At 40.7% G+C, this 17655-nt stretch overlaps 3 protein-coding genes across 8 annotated transcripts; 1 reads left to right on the top strand and 2 right to left on the bottom strand.

The window, feature by feature from the left end:
- Window positions 1–626: 626 nt before the first annotated feature.
- Window positions 627–2146, bottom strand: LOC107044704 (pacifastin-like protease inhibitor cvp4). The gene is made up of 3 exons (XM_015266701.1): window positions 2014–2146; window positions 960–1163; window positions 627–853 (listed from the first exon to the last, which is right to left on the bottom strand). The coding sequence occupies exons 1-3, from the start codon at window positions 2051–2053 to the stop codon at window positions 732–734; spliced, it is 366 nt and encodes a 121-aa protein (XP_015122187.1). The 5' UTR covers window positions 2054–2146; the 3' UTR covers window positions 627–731.
- Window positions 2147–4060: 1914 nt separating this feature from the next.
- On the bottom strand, window positions 4061–10378 carry LOC107044699 (collagen alpha-1(III) chain). Of its 5 annotated transcripts, XM_015266676.1 has the most exons (18): window positions 10286–10378; window positions 9519–10010; window positions 8508–9347; window positions 8195–8389; window positions 7904–8092; window positions 7597–7785; window positions 7290–7478; window positions 6977–7171; window positions 6686–6874; window positions 6379–6567; window positions 6072–6260; window positions 5765–5953; window positions 5458–5646; window positions 5166–5354; window positions 4919–5047; window positions 4708–4800; window positions 4505–4618; window positions 4061–4382 (listed from the first exon to the last, which is right to left on the bottom strand). In XM_015266676.1, exons 1-18 carry the CDS (start codon window positions 10320–10322, stop codon window positions 4264–4266), a joined length of 3915 nt encoding a protein of 1304 aa, XP_015122162.1. In that variant the 5' UTR covers window positions 10323–10378; the 3' UTR covers window positions 4061–4263. The 5 variants fall into 5 exon arrangements, with proteins under 5 accessions (XP_015122162.1, XP_015122161.1, XP_015122164.1 ...); XM_015266675.1 differs by having other exon boundaries at window positions 8508–10010; XM_015266678.1 differs by lacking the exon at window positions 7904–8092 and having other exon boundaries at window positions 7597–7726; window positions 8331–8389; window positions 8508–10010.
- A 2021-nt stretch (window positions 10379–12399) lies between these two features.
- LOC107044702 (P protein) lies at window positions 12400–17181 on the top strand. Of its 2 annotated transcripts, none has more exons than XM_015266698.1 (9): window positions 12400–12483; window positions 13349–13456; window positions 13535–13763; window positions 13852–13978; window positions 14032–14104; window positions 14272–15737; window positions 16292–16550; window positions 16661–16754; window positions 16841–17181. In XM_015266698.1, the coding sequence occupies exons 2-9, from the start codon at window positions 13357–13359 to the stop codon at window positions 16923–16925; spliced, it is 2433 nt and encodes an 810-aa protein (XP_015122184.1). In that variant the 5' UTR covers window positions 12400–12483; window positions 13349–13356; the 3' UTR covers window positions 16926–17181. The 2 variants fall into 2 exon arrangements, with proteins under 2 accessions (XP_015122184.1, XP_015122185.1); XM_015266699.1 differs by having other exon boundaries at window positions 12409–12430.
- Window positions 17182–17655: the final 474 nt, after the last annotated feature.

Raw genomic sequence — 17655 nt, 5'->3', positions numbered from 1 at the left:
ATACTGCATAATTCAGCATTCCATCTACTTACCCGCGATGACGAAAGCAAGAATAAGAAGTTTTAGCATCCTGGAGATTGTTTTCTCGTAGTGTTGAATAATGCAAGACAATCTTGTGATTAATTTCGCGAACGAAGTGCGCGGTTATATTCATAAAGAGGGACCTGCTACGAAGTGACCAATCGTAGATTCGGCAAGAGCAGCTGTTATTGGAAAAATTCCGATAAGATTCAGCATGTGGATTCAAAGTAATTAAGTGAGTACAAACCAATGAGTGGATATGAAATATGATCCAGTTGTAATTGATTATGATAATTACAATTGCCACATTCAGTGCAGATACACGTGGACGGAGCCTAAAAAGCAATATTTCCGGTGCTATCAGCCTTTTTCTCTGTTTCCTCTCATTTTAATGAGTTAAGTGATGAATTAAAAAATATAATTTCCCAATCTGGATTATCGTATTGTTCTTCCATATTTCCAACGTTTTTCATTTCACGTCCTTTTATTTTTCTTCTCTTGGAAAATTTAAAGCGAGTAATTTTTGCTTTTCTATTAAATTTTTTCATACCCGTAATTTTAATGAGGCCAAACGGATATGTCGGTAAAAGGAAATGGAGACCGCATTAAATACAAGAAACAACATCAGAGTTCTATTTATTCAACACAGGGATTATACATTGACTTTCACAACCAAGAGCACTGTCGAAAAAAAAATTGATCAGTTCTTATTAATCTGGTGCATTCACACAAGCCATCAAAGTACAAATGGGAACATCATCTCTAATACACCGGCATGTGTTGCAATCTTTCTTGTACATTTGTCCAGCAACGCATGACATATCTTTCGGCACTGGAACACGAAATGGTCGAATTAGATTAGATTACACATGATGCTATTGTCAAATGCATCAGATCGCGTTCATAGGAACGCTTTCACTAGATCGAGGGATACATACGTGCAGGGAAATCCTCAGTGTTCATGGTGCCGGTCTCAACTTTGTTCATGGTTCCATCCTCGTTAAAAAGACCGGGATAACAAGCCATCCTCGTGCAAGCGGCTCCTTTTCCATCGGCATCGCACGCGCATTGATTGCAATAGTAGTTGAATTTTGATCCGGGGGTGCACGGTGAATTTGCCGGGTCGTGCTCAGCAACAATAACTAGATCAAATATTGCAGCATTGCCGTGAGTTAATGAGGATCGCAGGTAATTTGTACAATTCATATTGAAATTGTATACGACAGAAAAAATTACTTCATGTTTCAAAAAAAAATCGCGTTTCTGATTTTTAAACTTTGACACTATACATAAAATTTCAAAAGGCTGAGAAGACTGTTTATTCGCATCGTCCAATAGTGATGTGTCGAATTTAAGGTAAAGTTTTATGAAAAAATGCACTTTTTTCAAATGAATGGACAAAAAATTTCAGATGGGAAGAAACTGACATCATTCTCATTCAATTTCCCAGAACACTGTTAAAATTGAATTTATATTTCGTTTTCGGAAGACCAACATTGAACTCAATTCAGGGAGAAAAATCATAAAATTTTGATTAGTTTAATATTCATTTACTGAATGTATTCACTGGCATTTTTCTGAACTTCTTTTATCGATTTTCATGGAATAATAGAACTTAAATTTACAGCTCGATTGATTTTTTCATAAAGTTGTGATTTTTCAATGTTGAAATTTTTTGAAATTGCGCTGGAACTGCTAGAGTAGATAACTCTATGATAATTTTCAAGAAGTAGGCGCAAGTGGGGTAAAACGGATACGTTGAATTTTTAACAAAAATGGGGTGATGTTTTTCCCAAGAAGGGTAAAATTTTTTCCCTCTGTAATGCACCTCAATTAATTCATTTCTGAGTTATAAACATGAAAACAACTAGCCAAAGTGTGTTACTGTGAAATTAAACTGCCTTTCTGGATAAATAATCCTTGACACGCAATATATAATTCTCTAGCAGGACCAATTATTTCTCTTCGTGCGTTAACTGTAGGATTACTCACTCGTGACGACGACTGCAAGAATGATGGCTTTGAAAATCATTTTCAAAATTGAATTTCTTAGTGTAAACTGATAATGCAGTTCAGCTTCCTGAAGTTTGAAAACAACTGATGATGGGCCACGCAGTGACTATACTTAAATACTCGTGACCCCACGACCCGAAAGTAGATGTGCCCAATCAGCCATAGAGATAGGCCGGTGCTTGCCAGTCAACAATGAGTGGAAAATCCAACGGTTCTTATCCCAAAAGCTGATCCATCGGAGCAACTGACATTGCGTCGCAACTGCCTAGAATTGAGGCAAACATGTTTTGAAAAACATGAGAGCTATTCAAAGGTTCCAGTCGTTCCGGAAAACACTCGGGATGGTTTTTTCACGAGATATGAAATTGTCAGACGTGTGGAATGGTTGGGGTGACGAAATAATTAGCAATTAAATTTATGTAATCATTTTTCGGGTCGGGGTGTATCGAGGAACACCGATAATATTGATAAGTCGGTGGCTTCTTGGTAGCAGACCCCGTTTGTTTACATTCAATGGAATAGCGACATTTCGCGTGTGGAAAAAGTTAATGGAAAAACCTAGCGAATTCACTGGACAATTCTATTGGATTTTGATTGAATGTTTCTATTAGTTTTCGAATTCTTTCGAAAAGGAAAAAAAAATAAAATGAAAAAAAATGGCAAATTTGAACCGAGGAAATTCTATAGAAAATATTCAGAAGAGATTAAGTTGTATAGAACAATCTAATTTTTTTGACTTGTTCTATAGACTATTTTCTATTAAACATTTCAATAGAATTGGCCAAAAACTAATCGACAGTTCAATAGAAATCCAATAGAATTTTCGAACGGATTCGCTAGGTTTTTCTATTAATTTAGCCACTTTACCATTTTCCGATGTAGAGAGATGTTACACTAGTGACCTCAAAAACTGAATATCGCTTTTTTTGGACAAATGTTTGGATATTGTATTGTGGATATGAAGCCAAATATTTGTTGATATCTCACAACAGAATGATACAATTTTTCTTGTGCAATCGATGTGGCTTTATGCAATGCAGACCTGATTAAATTATGAATATAATGGTATCAGCAGACCCTCAATTATTCGAGTGTTCATAGCGCGATCAACGGAGTGTTAAAATAAGAACAGTTGGGGGCATTCAAATATTGAGATTCTGTTACTTATTACGCTTCCTGGGGAGCGGGAGGGGTTATCTAAGTTGGGATCCTACACCATAATTAATGACTATTTGAAGTGATAAGAATGTCAATTGAAGAGCCTCATAAGGTTTTTATTTTAAGAACCCCAGGGTTCTTGATGTCATTACCTAACGGTTATTCTTAAAAATTTAATAGAAAAATCTAGCGAATGCGTTAGATAATTTTATTGGATTTCCATTAAACTCTCCACCAGTTCCAAGTTTTTTTCACTCTATTTTTATTTTTTTTTACCAAGAAAATTATACGAAAAAACTTGGAAAATTAGAGCCATCTACGACTTCGCCAGGTTTTTCTATTAAATTTCTTCTTGTGTGGATTTTCAGAGAAAATTTCTGCAGTCTCTGCAATCCAATAATTTTGGCTTTGAATTTTAATACAACGGAGAACTGGAATCCGCGGACTGCTACTAGAAACCAGAAATTGTATTTCTTCGTACATTTTATCTGTGAATTTTTGTCGGATCCAACATAAGATCAAATGTAATGCAGGGAAAAAAATTGGTTGCGCGATTATCGAGGGACGCTGCGATAACATTGAGGTGTGGATGGTCCGAGCGACAATTTTTTTTACTACGTCGTAGTAATTCCGATGACCCCACGCTTTTTACGATAACCCTGCACGTTTCTTGATAGGTATTAAATCCCGAACAATTTTTGTCGTATTTCTGAGGTTCACATGAAAAATGAAGAAATTTCTATCGACCAACTCGTACAGAAAATGTTTCAATAAAAAAAGTTGCACAGAACAATGAAATTCTACAGATTTTTTGTGCGTGGAGTCTTCACCTGAATATGGTTGCGTGGAAATGAATAACAATCTCAAATAAACGAAAACTCCTTTATTTTACTTTCAGTAGTCCATATGAATAGCAGCTTTTCAGGGTTTTATAATAGTGACATCAAGAAGAACAGACATTCACAACGGAAATTCATTTTTAGACGGATCATGTGAATTTCACACGCCACCATAAAATGATATACAAATAAATGCTATCTTTCTCGATTGGCAAGGTGACGAATGTCCTGATCACTCCTCAGTGTTTGATACGGCGGCGCAAGCTGGCTCATCATCCATACAACTGCAGGGGTTATCGACACTGTAGAAGAATGTTTTTGCCTCCTCAGGGGATTCTTCAGCGGGAACAGCTGCAGACATGGAACAAATTACATTACGTTTAATTCTAGCTGCAAATAATCATCTTGACGAAACTAAGGAATGGAAATCAATTCTGTTATCGATGTCCCTTTCGTAGAGGAAGACTACTTACACCCCGAAGACTGTGACCCAGTTTGTCTGCATCGTCTTACTAGAGGGTTGACCAGACGTGGTGAGTAATGCCTGATGAAGGGTTGGGCTCTTTTGCCTTGGCGGGAAGCTGGCGCTGTTGAATTGATCGAATGATGCTGAGTAAGCGTCTTCAAACGAATGAATTTGACAAAAATGAATGGAAAATATGAAGATGTTACATACATCCGGCGTTAGATGACTTTGGTGACCGCACACAGATTTGTATCGGTTCACTGCATACTTCCTCTGAGTCCTGGCCGTTGCAGCAGTCGTTGTCTGGGGAAAAGTCTTTCGAGTTAAATCGTCGTTTTGGTGATCAAGTATCATGATAGTGACGATTGTCATATTGAAATATTTTGAATAATTGAATGACACGTCTGAGGTGGCAACTCACCCTGTCCGTCAAGAATGACGGTTTTCGGCGATGGTTGCTCGTTACAGCCATCACTCGGTTGTCCAACGACATATACTCTCTGTACTGGTGACTCGTTACATAAGGGTTCACATCCACTGGATGGCAATCCTGCGGGAAATTCATTTAAATTGGTTTAGAATGGCTTTTGTGATTAAACATCACTATGGTGATTAGTGCGTTGCAATATTGTGAACAGTGAAATGGCCCATATGATATGGCAACTCACCCTGTTGGCCGTGCACAACTATTCTTGGATTCGGAAGTGCTACGTGGTAATGAGGCTGAGCTCCTTGTGGTCCGATAAAACATTCTTGCGGTTGCTCGTTACAGCCGGAATCACTCGGTTGTCCGACAACATATACTCTCTGTGCTGGCGACTCATTACAAATGGGTTCACCTTCACTCGATGGTGATCCTGGAGAAAATTCATTCAAGTTTAATGATTTCTTATCATTATGATGATTGGTGCATTGGGATATTGTGAACAGTGGAAGGGCCAATTTCATGTGGCAACTCACCCTGTTGGCCATAAACAACTACTCGTGGATTAGCTTGTGTGATGTGGTAATGAGGCTGAGGTCCCTGTGGTCCCATAATGCATTCTTGCGGTTGCCCGTTACAGCCGGAGTCACTCGGTTGTCCGACAACATATACTCTCTGTGCTGGTGACTCGTTACATATGGTTTCATATCCACTGGATGGCGATCCTGGGGAAAATTCATTAGAGTTGGCTTAGAATGACCTTTCCAATTAATCATCATTATGATGAATAGCTCGTTGGAATATTGTGAACAGTGGGATATCCAATTTGACATGGCAACTCACCCTGTTGGCCATGAACAACTATTCTTGGATTCGGTAGAGATACGTGGTAATGAGGCTGAGGTCCTTGTGGTCCGACAATAGATTCTCGCGGTTGCTCGTTACAGCCGGAATCACTGGGTTGTCCGACAACATATACTCTCTGTGCTGGTGACTCATTGCATATGGGTTCACATACGCTGGATGGCGACCCTGAGGAAAATTCATTTAAGTTGGCTTAGAATGGCTTTTGTGGTTAATCATCACTATGATGATTGGTGTATTGCAGTAATGTGAACAGGGAAATGGCCCATATAATATGGCAACTCACCCTGTTGGCCGTGCACAACTATTCTTGGATTCGGTAGAGATACGTGGTAATGAGGCTGAGGTCCTTGTGGTCCGACAATAGATTCTCGCGGTTGCTCGTTACAGCCGGAATCACTGGGTTGTCCGACAACATATACTCTCTGTGCTGGTGACTCATTGCATATGGGTTCACATACGCTGGATGGCGACCCTGAGGAAAATTCATTTAAGTTGGCTTAGAATGGCTTTTGTGGTTAATCATCACTATGATGATTGGTGTATAGCAGTAATGTGAACAGTGAAATGGCCCATATAATATGACAACTCACCCTGTTGGCCGTGCACAACTATTCTTGGATTCGGTAGAGATACGTGGTAATGAGGCTGAGGTCCTTGTGGTCCGACAATAGATTCTCGCGGTTGCTCGTTACAGCCGGAATCACTGGGTTGTCCGACAACATATACTCTCTGTGCTGGTGACTCATTGCATATGGGTTCACATACGCTGGATGGCGACCCTGAGGAAAATTCATTTAAGTTGGCTTAGAATGGCTTTTGTGGTTAATCATCACTATGATGATTGGTGTATTGCAGTAATGTGAACAGTGAAATGGCCCATATGATATGGCAACTCACCCTGTTGGCCGTGCACAACTATTCTTGGATTCGGTAGAGATACGTGGTAATGAGGCTGAGGTCCTTGTGGTTCGACAATACATTCTCGTGGTTGCTCGTTACAGCCGGCATCACTGGATTGTCCGACAACATATACTCTGTGTGCTGGTGACTCATTGCATACGGGTTCACATACGCTGGATGGCGATCCTGGAGAAAATTCATTCAAGTTTAATGACTTCTGACAATATGATGATTGGCTCGTTGGAATATTGTGAACAGTGGAATGGCCCATATAATATGGCAACTCACCCTGTTGGCCATGAACAACTATCCTTGGATTCGGTAGTGCTACTTGGTAATGAGGCTGAGGTCCTTGTGGTCCGACAATACATTCTTGCGGGGTTGGTTGCTCGTTACAGCCGGAATCACTCGGTTGTCCGACGACATATACTCTCTGTGCTGGTGAGTCGTTACATATGGGTTCATATCCACTGGATGGCGATCCTGGGAAAAATTCATTAGAGTTGACTTAGAATGACATTTCCAATTAATCATCATTATGATGAATAGCTCGTTGGAATATTGTGAACAGTGGGATATCCAATTTGATATGGCAACTCACCCTGTTGGCCATGAACAACTATTCTTGGATTCGGTAGAGATACGTGGTAATGAGGCTGAGGTCCTTGTGGTCCGACAATAGATTCTCGCGGTTGCTCGTTACAGCCGGAATCACTGGGTTGTCCGACAACATATACTCTCTGTGCTGGTGACTCATTGCATATGGGTTCACATACACTGGATGGCGACTCTGAGGAAAATTCATTTAAGTTGGCATAGAATGGCTTTTGTGGTTAATCATCACTATGATGATTGGTGTATTGCAATATTGTGAACAGTGAAATGGCCCATATGATATGGCAACTCACCCTGTTGGCCGTGCACAACTATTCTTGGATTCGGTAGAGATACGTGGTAATGAGGCTGAGGTCCTTGTGGTCCGACAATAGATTCTCGCGGTTGCTCGTTACAGCCGGAATCACTGGGTTGTCCGACAACATATACTCTCTGTGCTGGTGACTCATTGCATATGGGTTCACATACACTGGATGGCGACTCTGAGGAAAATTCATTTAAGTTGGCATAGAATGGCTTTTGTGGTTAATCATCACTATGATGATTGGTGTATTGCAATATTGTGAACAGTGAAATGGCCCATATGATATGGCAACTCACCCTGTTGGCCGTGCACAACTATTCTTGGATTCGGTAGAGATACGTGGTAATGAGGCTGAGGTCCTTGTGGTTCGACAATACATTCTCGTGGTTGCTCGTTACAGCCGGCATCACTGGATTGTCCGACAACATATACTCTGTGTGCTGGTGACTCATTGCATACGGGTTCACATACGCTGGATGGCGATCCTGGAGAAAATTCATTCAAGTTTAATGACTTCTGACAATATGATGATTGGCTCGTTGGAATATTGTGAACAGTGGAATGGCCCATATAATATGGCAACTCACCCTGTTGGCCATGAACAACTATCCTTGGATTCGGTAGTGCTACTTGGTAATGAGGCTGAGGTCCTTGTGGTCCGACAATACATTCTTGCGGGGTTGGTTGCTCGTTACAGCCGGAATCACTCGGTTGTCCGACGACATATACTCTCTGTGCTGGTGACTCGTTACATATGGGTTCATATCCACTGGATGGCGATCCTGGGAAAAATTCATTAGAGTTGACTTAGAATGACATTTCCAATTAATCATCATTATGATGAATAGCTCGTTGGAATATTCTGAACAGTGGGATGGCCAATTTGATATGGCAACTCACCCTGTTGGCCATGAACAACTATTCTTGGATTCGGTAGTGCTACGTGGTAATCAGGCTGAGGTCCTCGTCGTCCGACAAGAAATTCTTGCGGTGCTGGTTGCTCATTAAACCAGGGCCTGCTCGGTCCCCCAGCGATATTGAGTCTTCTCTGCGCTGGTGCTCCGAAGTAGTAAGGCCTATTCTGTTTCCCGAATATGAAACGCCTTCCGTTCAGTGGTCTTCTGTTGTAGTAAGGCCCGCCGGCGATGATATGTTGTTTCTGTATTGGCACATCGTTGCAGTTGTCCTCAGGTTGTCGGATCACAACGCATTGTCCCTGTGGTAGTGCCTCGTTGGCACACGGATTACTCGCAGGTGTAAGACCAATAGTTGGCTGCGCTGGTCCCTGGTTGCCGCAGGAGTCACTCGGAGCTGTAAGATAGATAGATCCCTGCGGTAGTGCCTCGTTGGCACAGGGGTTACTCTGACCTGTAAGACAAATAGTCGGCTGCTGTGGTGCCTGGTTGCCGCGGGGGCTACTCGCAGGTGCTAGACAAATAGTTGGCTGCTGTGGTGCCTGATTGCAGCAGGGATCACTTGGAGCTGAAAGACAAATAGTTCGCTGCTGTGGTGCCTGATTGCAGGAGGGGTCACTTGGGGCTGTAAAGCAAATAGATCCGTGTGGTGATCCTCCGTTGCCGCAGGGGTCACTCGATCCTGTAAGACAAATAGTTCCTTGCGGTAATGCTCCATTGCCACAGGGGTCACTCCCAGGTGTAAGACAAATAGTTTGCTGCTGTGGTGCCTGATTGCAGGAGGGGTCACTTGGGGCTGTAAAGCAAATAGATCCATGTGGTGATCCTCCGTTGCCGCAGGGGTCACTCGATCCTGTAAGACAAATAGTTCCTTGCGGCAATGCTCCATTGCCACAGGGGTCACTCCCAGGTGTAAGACAAATAGTTTGCTGCTGTGGTGCCTGATTGCAGGAGGGGTCACTTGGGGCTGTAAAGCAAATAGATCCATGTGGTGATCCTCCGTTGCCGCAGGGGTCACTCCCAGGTGGAAGACAAATAGTTTGCTGCTGTGGTGCCTGATTGCAGCAGGGGTCACTTGGGGCTGTAAAGCAAATAGATCCGTGTGGTGATCCTCCGTTGCCGTAGGGGTCACTCGATCCTGTAAGACAAATAGTTCCTTGTGGTAATGCTCCATTGCCGCAGGGGTCGTTCGAAGTTGGAATACAAATAGTTCCTTGCGGTGAGGCTCCGTTGGCACAGGGGTCACTCAGAGGTCTACAACAAATTATTTCCTGCGGTTGTGCGTCATTGCGGCAAAGGTCACTCCGAGCTCTGAGGCAAAGAGTTCCCGGCGGTGATACTTTGTTGCTGTAGGGCCCACAAAGTCTTCGAATGATTATACTTTTTTTCGGCGCTGGCGATTGGTTGTAGCCAGGTAAGTTGAATAACGATCGGAAATCCCTCGGAGTTTCCCACGGGGTACATAGATCCGCGTACTGAGCTGCAATGCCTGCAAAATCATATAGTTTCTTGTAGATTGGCGATTATTAGCTTTCACATCACATCGTACTAGTCAGAAATGTGATGAAAAAATTCACTGTTGACTATTAACTGATCAAAAATTTTTGATTGCCATCACGTTAAAGCAGTACCTATATTGTTTCCATTATAGGAAAACTCAGTTTTAAAAAAATTAACGTCAATTGGTCACAGCCACACTTTGGTGAAAACTTGTCATCCAATTGATTGTTATATTAGAGTATTTCCCATAAATGAATAACTTACCCGTGATGAGCACTGCAAGAACGATGGCTTTGTTCATTTTCGAGTTAATTGAATGGATTCTTTTTGCTCGCTGCTAAACTGTTCAGTTTTTTGAAGCTAACAATCGAATGATGATTTGCTCATCAAGAGCCCGTGATTAAATACTCAAAGGCTCGGCATTATTGACAGGAAGTGAACGACCAGAGAAGTTATGTGGGGAATCAGTACACACTGATGCGCGTGAGAAATTTTTCGCATTGTTATTAAATTCTCCCGATATTTCGGTAAACAATGTTGCGGAGCATTGAAGCATCGAAAATTCGTTCCAGACTTTCCGAAATGTTTTTCCGGAAATTCCGGGTCATTGTATCTGCACACAAAGAAGTACGCAGTGATATGGACGGTCAGAAGAAACAAATTGCTTATGTTGATTATTGAGGGGAGTAAATAAGGAATATCGTTATTTCCGCTTAGTATTTGCTCACCCAAGAAACTCCGTTTTTGTGGAGACTTTTGTTGAGATTTGTTGAAGAGGATTCAAATATGAGGGATACGTGATTTTTTCCATGGCTTAATCACGGGTTTAAGGGATGAAATCGTCCTTGAAAATTCACCCCGTCTGAGGGGACTTTTTTGATGAAAAAAAAGATACCCGAAAAAAATACTTGCGAGTGCTGAGTGCAGGAAGGAGGCACTCTCTGTTTTTATATTTTTTGTTTTTTAATCCCTCACGTACGGCCGCCATATGATGCAACGACCCGCCTGCCGGTCCCATCGGCCGGAGGTCATCGACCCTCGGTCCTTTGTTTGGGAGAAATTCGTTCCAAACTTTCCGAAATGTTTCTCCGGAAATTCTGGGTCATTGTATCTACACACAAAGAAGTACGTAGTGATATGGACGGTCAGAAGAGACAAATTGCTTATACCTATTGCATTGAGACCTACCTAATTGCATTGAGATGTTCTGTAGAACATTATTACAAGAAATTCTCGTATATAATATTCCGATAATTTTCATTAAATGCTTCCGGATCTTTGGACACAAGAGGTTTTTCAGAATTTCATAAAAATGATGATATTTAGTTGAAAAATTGAGATATCCCCTCGTCGATATACATTTCCGTAAATTCTATAGAAATTATCCGGATTCCACGAAGAGTCTCTATGCGATTTCTCCATAAACATTCCCCCATCAAAAAATATATTTAAAAAATATATAATATGGACCAATTCTATGTTTTTTAAATTTATGAAGAATATAAAAAATATATATATAAATCATATATTTAATATATATAAATCATACCGACGGCCGTGGCTATGTGGTTAGAGTATGAGATTGGCACGTGAGCGACCTGGGTTCGATACCCGGCTGGGGAGCCAAAATTTGCAACACTCTAATCTCACATTTTCACTGTCGAGCGGGAGTCTCATTAAAGGGACGACTGGACCTGGGCTGGTTTTTTCCTCAAGTGAGTTTTTTCCTCGTCCTTCGGCGAATGCGGTACAGGTGGTTGGGGGGTGGGAAGGGAACAAATCGTAAAAACCCGAAAGGGTATACGAGAGAAAATAATTTATATAATTCATATATTTTACATATTTTGTTATATAAATTAAGCCAATTTAAGAAATTTTTTTATATATTTTTCAAAATATAAATTTTTCCGTGTGGGTTATCTAAATATTTTCGTCTTGTAAAATATTTCTTCTGTTTTTATTTCATTCCTGTAATGAATTTGTCACGTTAATTTCATAATTATTTGAGATGAAAAAAGAATTATAAATGAATTATAAATTTGTTAGGTAAATATTTACACTATTCCATGGATCGGAATGCATCACGCGTTGCTGTGATGACTGAATGATCGACAATTGCTGTCAGCGTTTAGTTGTTTCGAGTTTAGCAAGTGTGCAGGTGTGACTCATTCTATTTTAAGCTGTGACGGCAGATTAATTGTGAATTCTAAACTCCAGCAGATTAATATTGTCAAATGGAATGGTTTCGTCTAAATTCTGGTGATATAACGATATTGATTTTGCGATTCGAACAGTCCAGGCACAGGAACAGAACAGGATGAAATGTAAACAAGGGATTCATTGTTACCTTTGGGCTACACTGAAATTCAGTTGGCCGGCTACTGTTCTCGGGGGAACGCCGAAAATTTCGTAGGTTTTAGGGACTCTTCAACGTAAGAGTAATTAGTGATTGAATAGCTCAGGTATTTTGCAAACCTCTTACACTCGCGCACGAAAAAAATTAATAGAAAAACCTAGCCAACTCGCTAGACAATACTATTAGATTTCTACCACATTTTCTATTCGTTTCTGGCCGATTCCATTGAAATATTCTATAGAAAAACTCAATAGAATTCGATTCTTCTCAACAACTACTTCTATTGAGGTATTTGCTATTTTCTATAGAATTTCTTCCCCTCAAATTTTTTAAATTTTTGTTATTCTATTTTACTTTTCTTTTTATCAAGAAAATCAAACAAAAAAGTTGGAACATTTGAGCCGAGGAAATTCTATAGAAAATATCTCAATAGATTAAGTTGTATAGAAAAATCGAATTCTATTGATTTGAATTGTGCAGCGAATTCGCTACGTTTTTCTGCTAAGTTTTTTCATATGTACTCACTTGAGATAATAATCGAGTGATCATAAATTTGGTTCTGATCGAGTGCTTATTCGGGGCTGGGATAATCCGGAAATTAGTGTTTTGTGAAATTATGATAATTTGAAAATTTCGATGTTTACACTGTTGATTGAATGACTCACATTTCTCTAGCCTACTTAAACGGTCGTGAGGGAGTCGGGAGGGGCGTTAAACTTCCAGTTAATTAAATTCTCCCATATCCCTCAATACGATGGAAGCAGGTGCTATCAAATAATCTGTTTTCCTTGTAATATTCGCACGATTCGGATTCGTAATCTTGCGGGTCATTATACATGCATGGAGATTAAAGACAGTTATTGTCGAATAACGAGTCGGACATCTCAGACGAAATGATTATGGTCGAATGCTACAAAACCTTGAAAAAATTCTGTGAGAGTTTTGTATTATTTTCTCTTATCTCACTCCAGTTGGTGAGATGATATCTCTGTCAGAGTCGAGTGAGGACGAGACGGAGTTGCAAACTCCGAGATCCATTCGGAGAAACTCACGCTTCAGTACAAGAAGTGTGACGCCCGGTAAACAACAATACGATTAGTTTGTCAGAAGGCAGAATTTCTTTTTCTTCGGAAAAAATTTATTTTTATCATCTTTAGGAACACCATCTTCAGCGATAAGTTCTATAGTTTTCGGGCCGATTTCCGATGAAGTCCTTCGCATTTGGAGCACACTGCCCGAGTCAATTCGTCTAGATCCCAGCCTAGCAGCAATCCACAGACAATACGAGAGACTGAGTCACGTAATCGAGAAAAACGCATCACTCAATATTCCCGGGGGTGAACAACTCGTAAATATGTCCGTCTGCGCGCAACCCTCTACATCCAAGTAAGTTCCGTCTAACAATTCCCTCGGTGAGTATTTAAGGGAGACATTATTTGACAGTGAGAGATATTCGTTATTGTTTCATCAACAGACAAGCATCACCCACCCACGAAAAAAAAGCCTACGACATCGACACAGATTCAAACGGGTCTCGGCAAAGTCCGCTCTATCGTTACACCAAACTAGTCCTGCTCACATGTTGTTGGACCATCTTCACCGTAAATATCCCCATTGAAAAAAATTTCAATTATTACATTATTTTTCTTTTTAGTTGATATTGATGATGAAAGGTGAGAACTCGGTGGAAATGCATTGGATAGTGGTGCCGAATAATTCTCTCCGCAGTATCCTTTGTCGAATATCTTCATTCTTTGAAATTTCTGAAACTATTTTCTATTTTTTTTTGTTATTCCACGAAAAATGTTAATAATTTCAATCAAGTCTCACTCATTTTTAGAACGCTAAAAATTTTTCCTCTTTTTGTATTTGTCATCCTTAACGCCTTTCCAAGTTTTTCCGATTTCGGGAGAGCCGATCAGCAGTCGCATCTACATGGCAATCGAAGGCTCTCTGTTTCCCCCACGTCGTGGTTACCAAGAATCCAATCGCTCCCGGTATCACCTCATCATCTGGTTCGAACAAGTTGTAGATAAAGCGGAGAATGCAGCAGTTTTCCAGCGATTTAGCACAAACGTGTCTGATCAGTGGGTACTTCCTCTACTGCCGCCCTACTACATGGACTTCTTTCCGAATCAAACAACGGGTCGCCTGGTGGAGTTGACAAAAATTCACGGAAACTATTCGACCACAATTCTGCGAATGAATCTATTCTCAAATTTCCCCACGAGCTTTCCGATAAACATCGGCTACGATCTGTCCCCAGCCCACTCTGAAGATGGCATCATCTATGGAGCTGTCGTTCTCGTAGGTCTCTACGTCCTCATAATTTTCGAAGTAGTTCACAGAGCACTGGCAGCTATGCTCGCCTCCACCATGTCCCTAGCAATTCTGGCGGTCTACAACGAGCGCCCCACGATGACAGAGTTCGTCTCTTGGATTGACATCGATACAATTCTCCTCCTGTTCTCAATGATGATAATCGTAGCTGTCATCGCTGAGACCGGACTGTTTGATTACCTGGCTGTCTACGCTTACAAAATAACTGGGGGCAAGATCTGGCCACTCATCAGCACCTTGTGCTTCTTCACAGCAGCTCTATCCTCGATTCTGGATAACGTGACGACAGTGCTGTTGATGACGCCCGTGACGATAAGACTCTGTGAAGTTATGGAGTTGAATCCCGTGCCAATTTTGACAGCAATGCTGATCTACTCGAATATTGGAGGGGCCTTGACACCCGTTGGAGATCCACCCAACGTGATAATCGCGTCGAATCGTGATGTTGTTAATGCCGGAGTTGACTTTGGGACTTTTGTCCTTCACATGAGTCTCGGTGTACTCATCGTACTGGTCGTAGTTTACGGACAACTGCGATTCATCTTTCGTGACATCTCGGTGTTGGGTTTTGATGAGCCCCAGGATATTCAGGATCTGCGGCATGAGATCGCTATCTGGCAGAGAGCAGCTGCAAGTCTGTCTAGTTACAGCAAGGATGAGAATATGGTGAGGGAGACGCTTGTTAAGAAAGTACACAGATTACTCTCGCTGCTGAAGAAGAAGCTGATGACAGGAAGTGTTGCACTTGAGAAGTACAAGACAACGCTGGAAGAGCTGCAGGAGAAGTATCCCATCAGAAATAGAACGCTTCTGATAAAATCAGGGGTCGTTCTGCTCTTTGTTATCCTTTTGTTTTTCCTGCATAGTCTTCCAGCTTTGCATTTAACATTGGGATGGACTGCTTTGCTTGGAGTGCTATTGCTTCTCATAATTGCTGATGCTCAGGATCTGGATGGAATATTGGCGAGGGTTGAGTGGAGCACTTTGATCTTCTTCGCGTCGTTGTTCATACTCATGGAGGTTTGATTTTTTATTTAATGTCATTCTGTTGAGATGATTTCCGTCAACATTTCTCGGGGAAATCAGTTTTTCTTTCTTCTTATTTTCAGTTGAGAGATGTAGGGAAATTCTGTGTTGAAGATTTCAGAAACTTGTAGAGAGAATTTTTTTTGCGAAGCGTTGCGTCACGAACTAAGTGATAAAAAATATCGTTCCGTACATGTGGAGAACTCTTCTGCCTCATATGATTATAGCAAAGCTGATTACGGCTTACTGGCGAAATATGCTATACGACAAATTTTATTCAAAATTGTAGTGAATTCGATAGATTTCACTTAATTTCTGGTGAACTTCTATTAGTTTTTTGGCCAATTCTATTGGGGAATTCCCCAGATGTACCGCGCGTTTTTTACAGAAATTCCCACTAAAACTATTGTATCGGACACATATGGAAAACATAAGATTGACAAAAAAATGGTGTTTTCAATAGAATAATGGATTTTCAAACATGTTACGGTGCATATGAAACTTCTTTTATTTTCCGATATGCTGATATATACTTAAAAATTTAACAGGCATTGTCACGTATGGGTCTCATTGCATGGATTGGAAAGCAAACCGAGTGGGTCATTCTGTCGGTATCCGAGGAATCCAGATTGGCTGTTGCAATTTTGTTAATTCTGTGGGTATCAGCATTCGCAAGTGCTTTTCTTGACAATGTTCCTCTAGCTACGATGATGGTGAGGATTGCGATTAATTTATCCCAAAATGATGAACTAAATTTGCCACTGCAGCCACTCGTTTGGGCGCTAGCCTTCGGTGCTTGTTTCGGGGGTAAGTAGTATTGTTTGAAGAGTAGAAGATATAATTGGGAAATGAGTCTGTCGAGCGGCCCTGCTGGGGCATTCGTGTCTGCTTGGAAAGATTCGTTGTGATTTTTACAGGGAATGCTACTTTGATTGGAGCCACCGCCAATGTCGTTTGTGCTGGTGTTGCTGAACAGCATGGATATCGCTTTACATTCATCCAATTTTTCAAGTAAATGTAGATCATGATACAAATATTCCATTGAAAAATAGTTAAATCCAAAAACTAATGTATTTTTTTCGATTTCCGGGGACCAGAGTGGGATTTCCAATCATGGTGACGAGTACATCAGCAGTTACTGTTTATCTACTCATCGCTCATGTTGCTTTCAACTGGCATTGAAGGCGAAAAAAATCATTGTTACACCGGTTTCTGCGTGATATCAGTGATATTGTGTAAAGGATTTTGCAAGTTATAATGTGATGTTTTGGTTTTAGTATCATATTTATATTGTCCGTTTTAATCATTATTTTGCATTGTGTAAATTCAACAGTATTGCAATCGCTCTCCGGTTCTTCATATCACTCGATTTTTTATGATTGTACAAAACAATTTGTAAACTATTTTTGCGCAATAATGAGATACTTATTTATTAGAATTCGTTTCTTCAGGTTTGTCGTATTCTGATTGAGTGATAAAGTTGAAAAATTATTCAGGCTTCTATTTTATCAGCAATGGTCTTAATATAATACATCTGTTAGATGTGTAAATGTGGAGTTTCTGGCGGATTCCATCTACAGGTGGCAGCTCCTCGTTGCCATTCAACTTTGCACCGATAACTTGCTTATTTATCGCTCGGTTGCTTGAAAGAAGTTCAAATGTCGTGGTAACGTGTACATTTGGGGTGTCATTATTTTTTTAATTCGCTCCATTCTATACCGTCAGTGACGCCGTCATGGAACTCTTAAGACACGAGGCCCAGCCATGGAACCGTATTGTTTTTAATAACTTTGAAGAATTGTTGACAGGATAGTTTTGCCTTTAGACAAAGTATACAGCCCATAGTTTCCATTTAACTTCGTTTGTCACAGTAATAATGTAAGGTCACATGAATTCTCTGCTAAGTGTGACT

Source organism: Diachasma alloeum, unplaced genomic scaffold (genome assembly GCF_001412515.2).
Source record: "Diachasma alloeum isolate Michigan unplaced genomic scaffold, Dall2.0 Dall_scaffold_00782, whole genome shotgun sequence".
Lineage (NCBI taxonomy): Eukaryota > Metazoa > Arthropoda > Insecta > Hymenoptera > Braconidae > Diachasma > Diachasma alloeum.
This window is presented reverse-complemented; position numbering and strand designations above follow the sequence as displayed.

What these genes read in the sequence shown, in the direction of transcription:
- LOC107044699 (XM_015266675.1), bottom strand. Translation starts at nt 10,322, where the DNA reads ATGAACAAAGCCATCGTTCTTGCAGTGCTCATCACGG. An exon ending in AGTTGTGCACGGCCAACAGG is followed by an intron (nt 6,261 to 6,378) that starts GTGAGTTGTCAT and finishes AATTTTCCTCAG; the next exon opens with GGTCGCCATCCAGCGTATGT. An exon ending in AAAGTCATCTAACGCCGGAT is followed by an intron (nt 4,619 to 4,707) that starts GTATGTAACATC and finishes TCAATTCAACAG; the next exon opens with CGCCAGCTTCCCGCCAAGGC.
- LOC107044704 (XM_015266701.1), bottom strand. Translation starts at nt 2,053, where the DNA reads ATGATTTTCAAAGCCATCATTCTTGCAGTCGTCGTCACGA. An exon ending in TCTTGCAGTCGTCGTCACGA is followed by an intron (nt 1,164 to 2,013) that starts GTGAGTAATCCT and finishes TATTTGATCTAG; the next exon opens with TTATTGTTGCTGAGCACGAC. An exon ending in CACTGAGGATTTCCCTGCAC is followed by an intron (nt 854 to 959) that starts GTATGTATCCCT and finishes TTCGTGTTCCAG; the next exon opens with TGCCGAAAGATATGTCATGC.
- LOC107044702 (XM_015266698.1), top strand. Translation starts at nt 13,357, where the DNA reads ATGATATCTCTGTCAGAGTCGAGTGAGGACGAGACGGAGTTGCAAACT. An exon ending in GTTGTTGGACCATCTTCACC is followed by an intron (nt 13,979 to 14,031) that starts GTAAATATCCCC and finishes TTTTCTTTTTAG; the next exon opens with TTGATATTGATGATGAAAGG. An exon ending in CGTTGTTCATACTCATGGAG is followed by an intron (nt 15,738 to 16,291) that starts GTTTGATTTTTT and finishes AAAATTTAACAG; the next exon opens with GCATTGTCACGTATGGGTCT.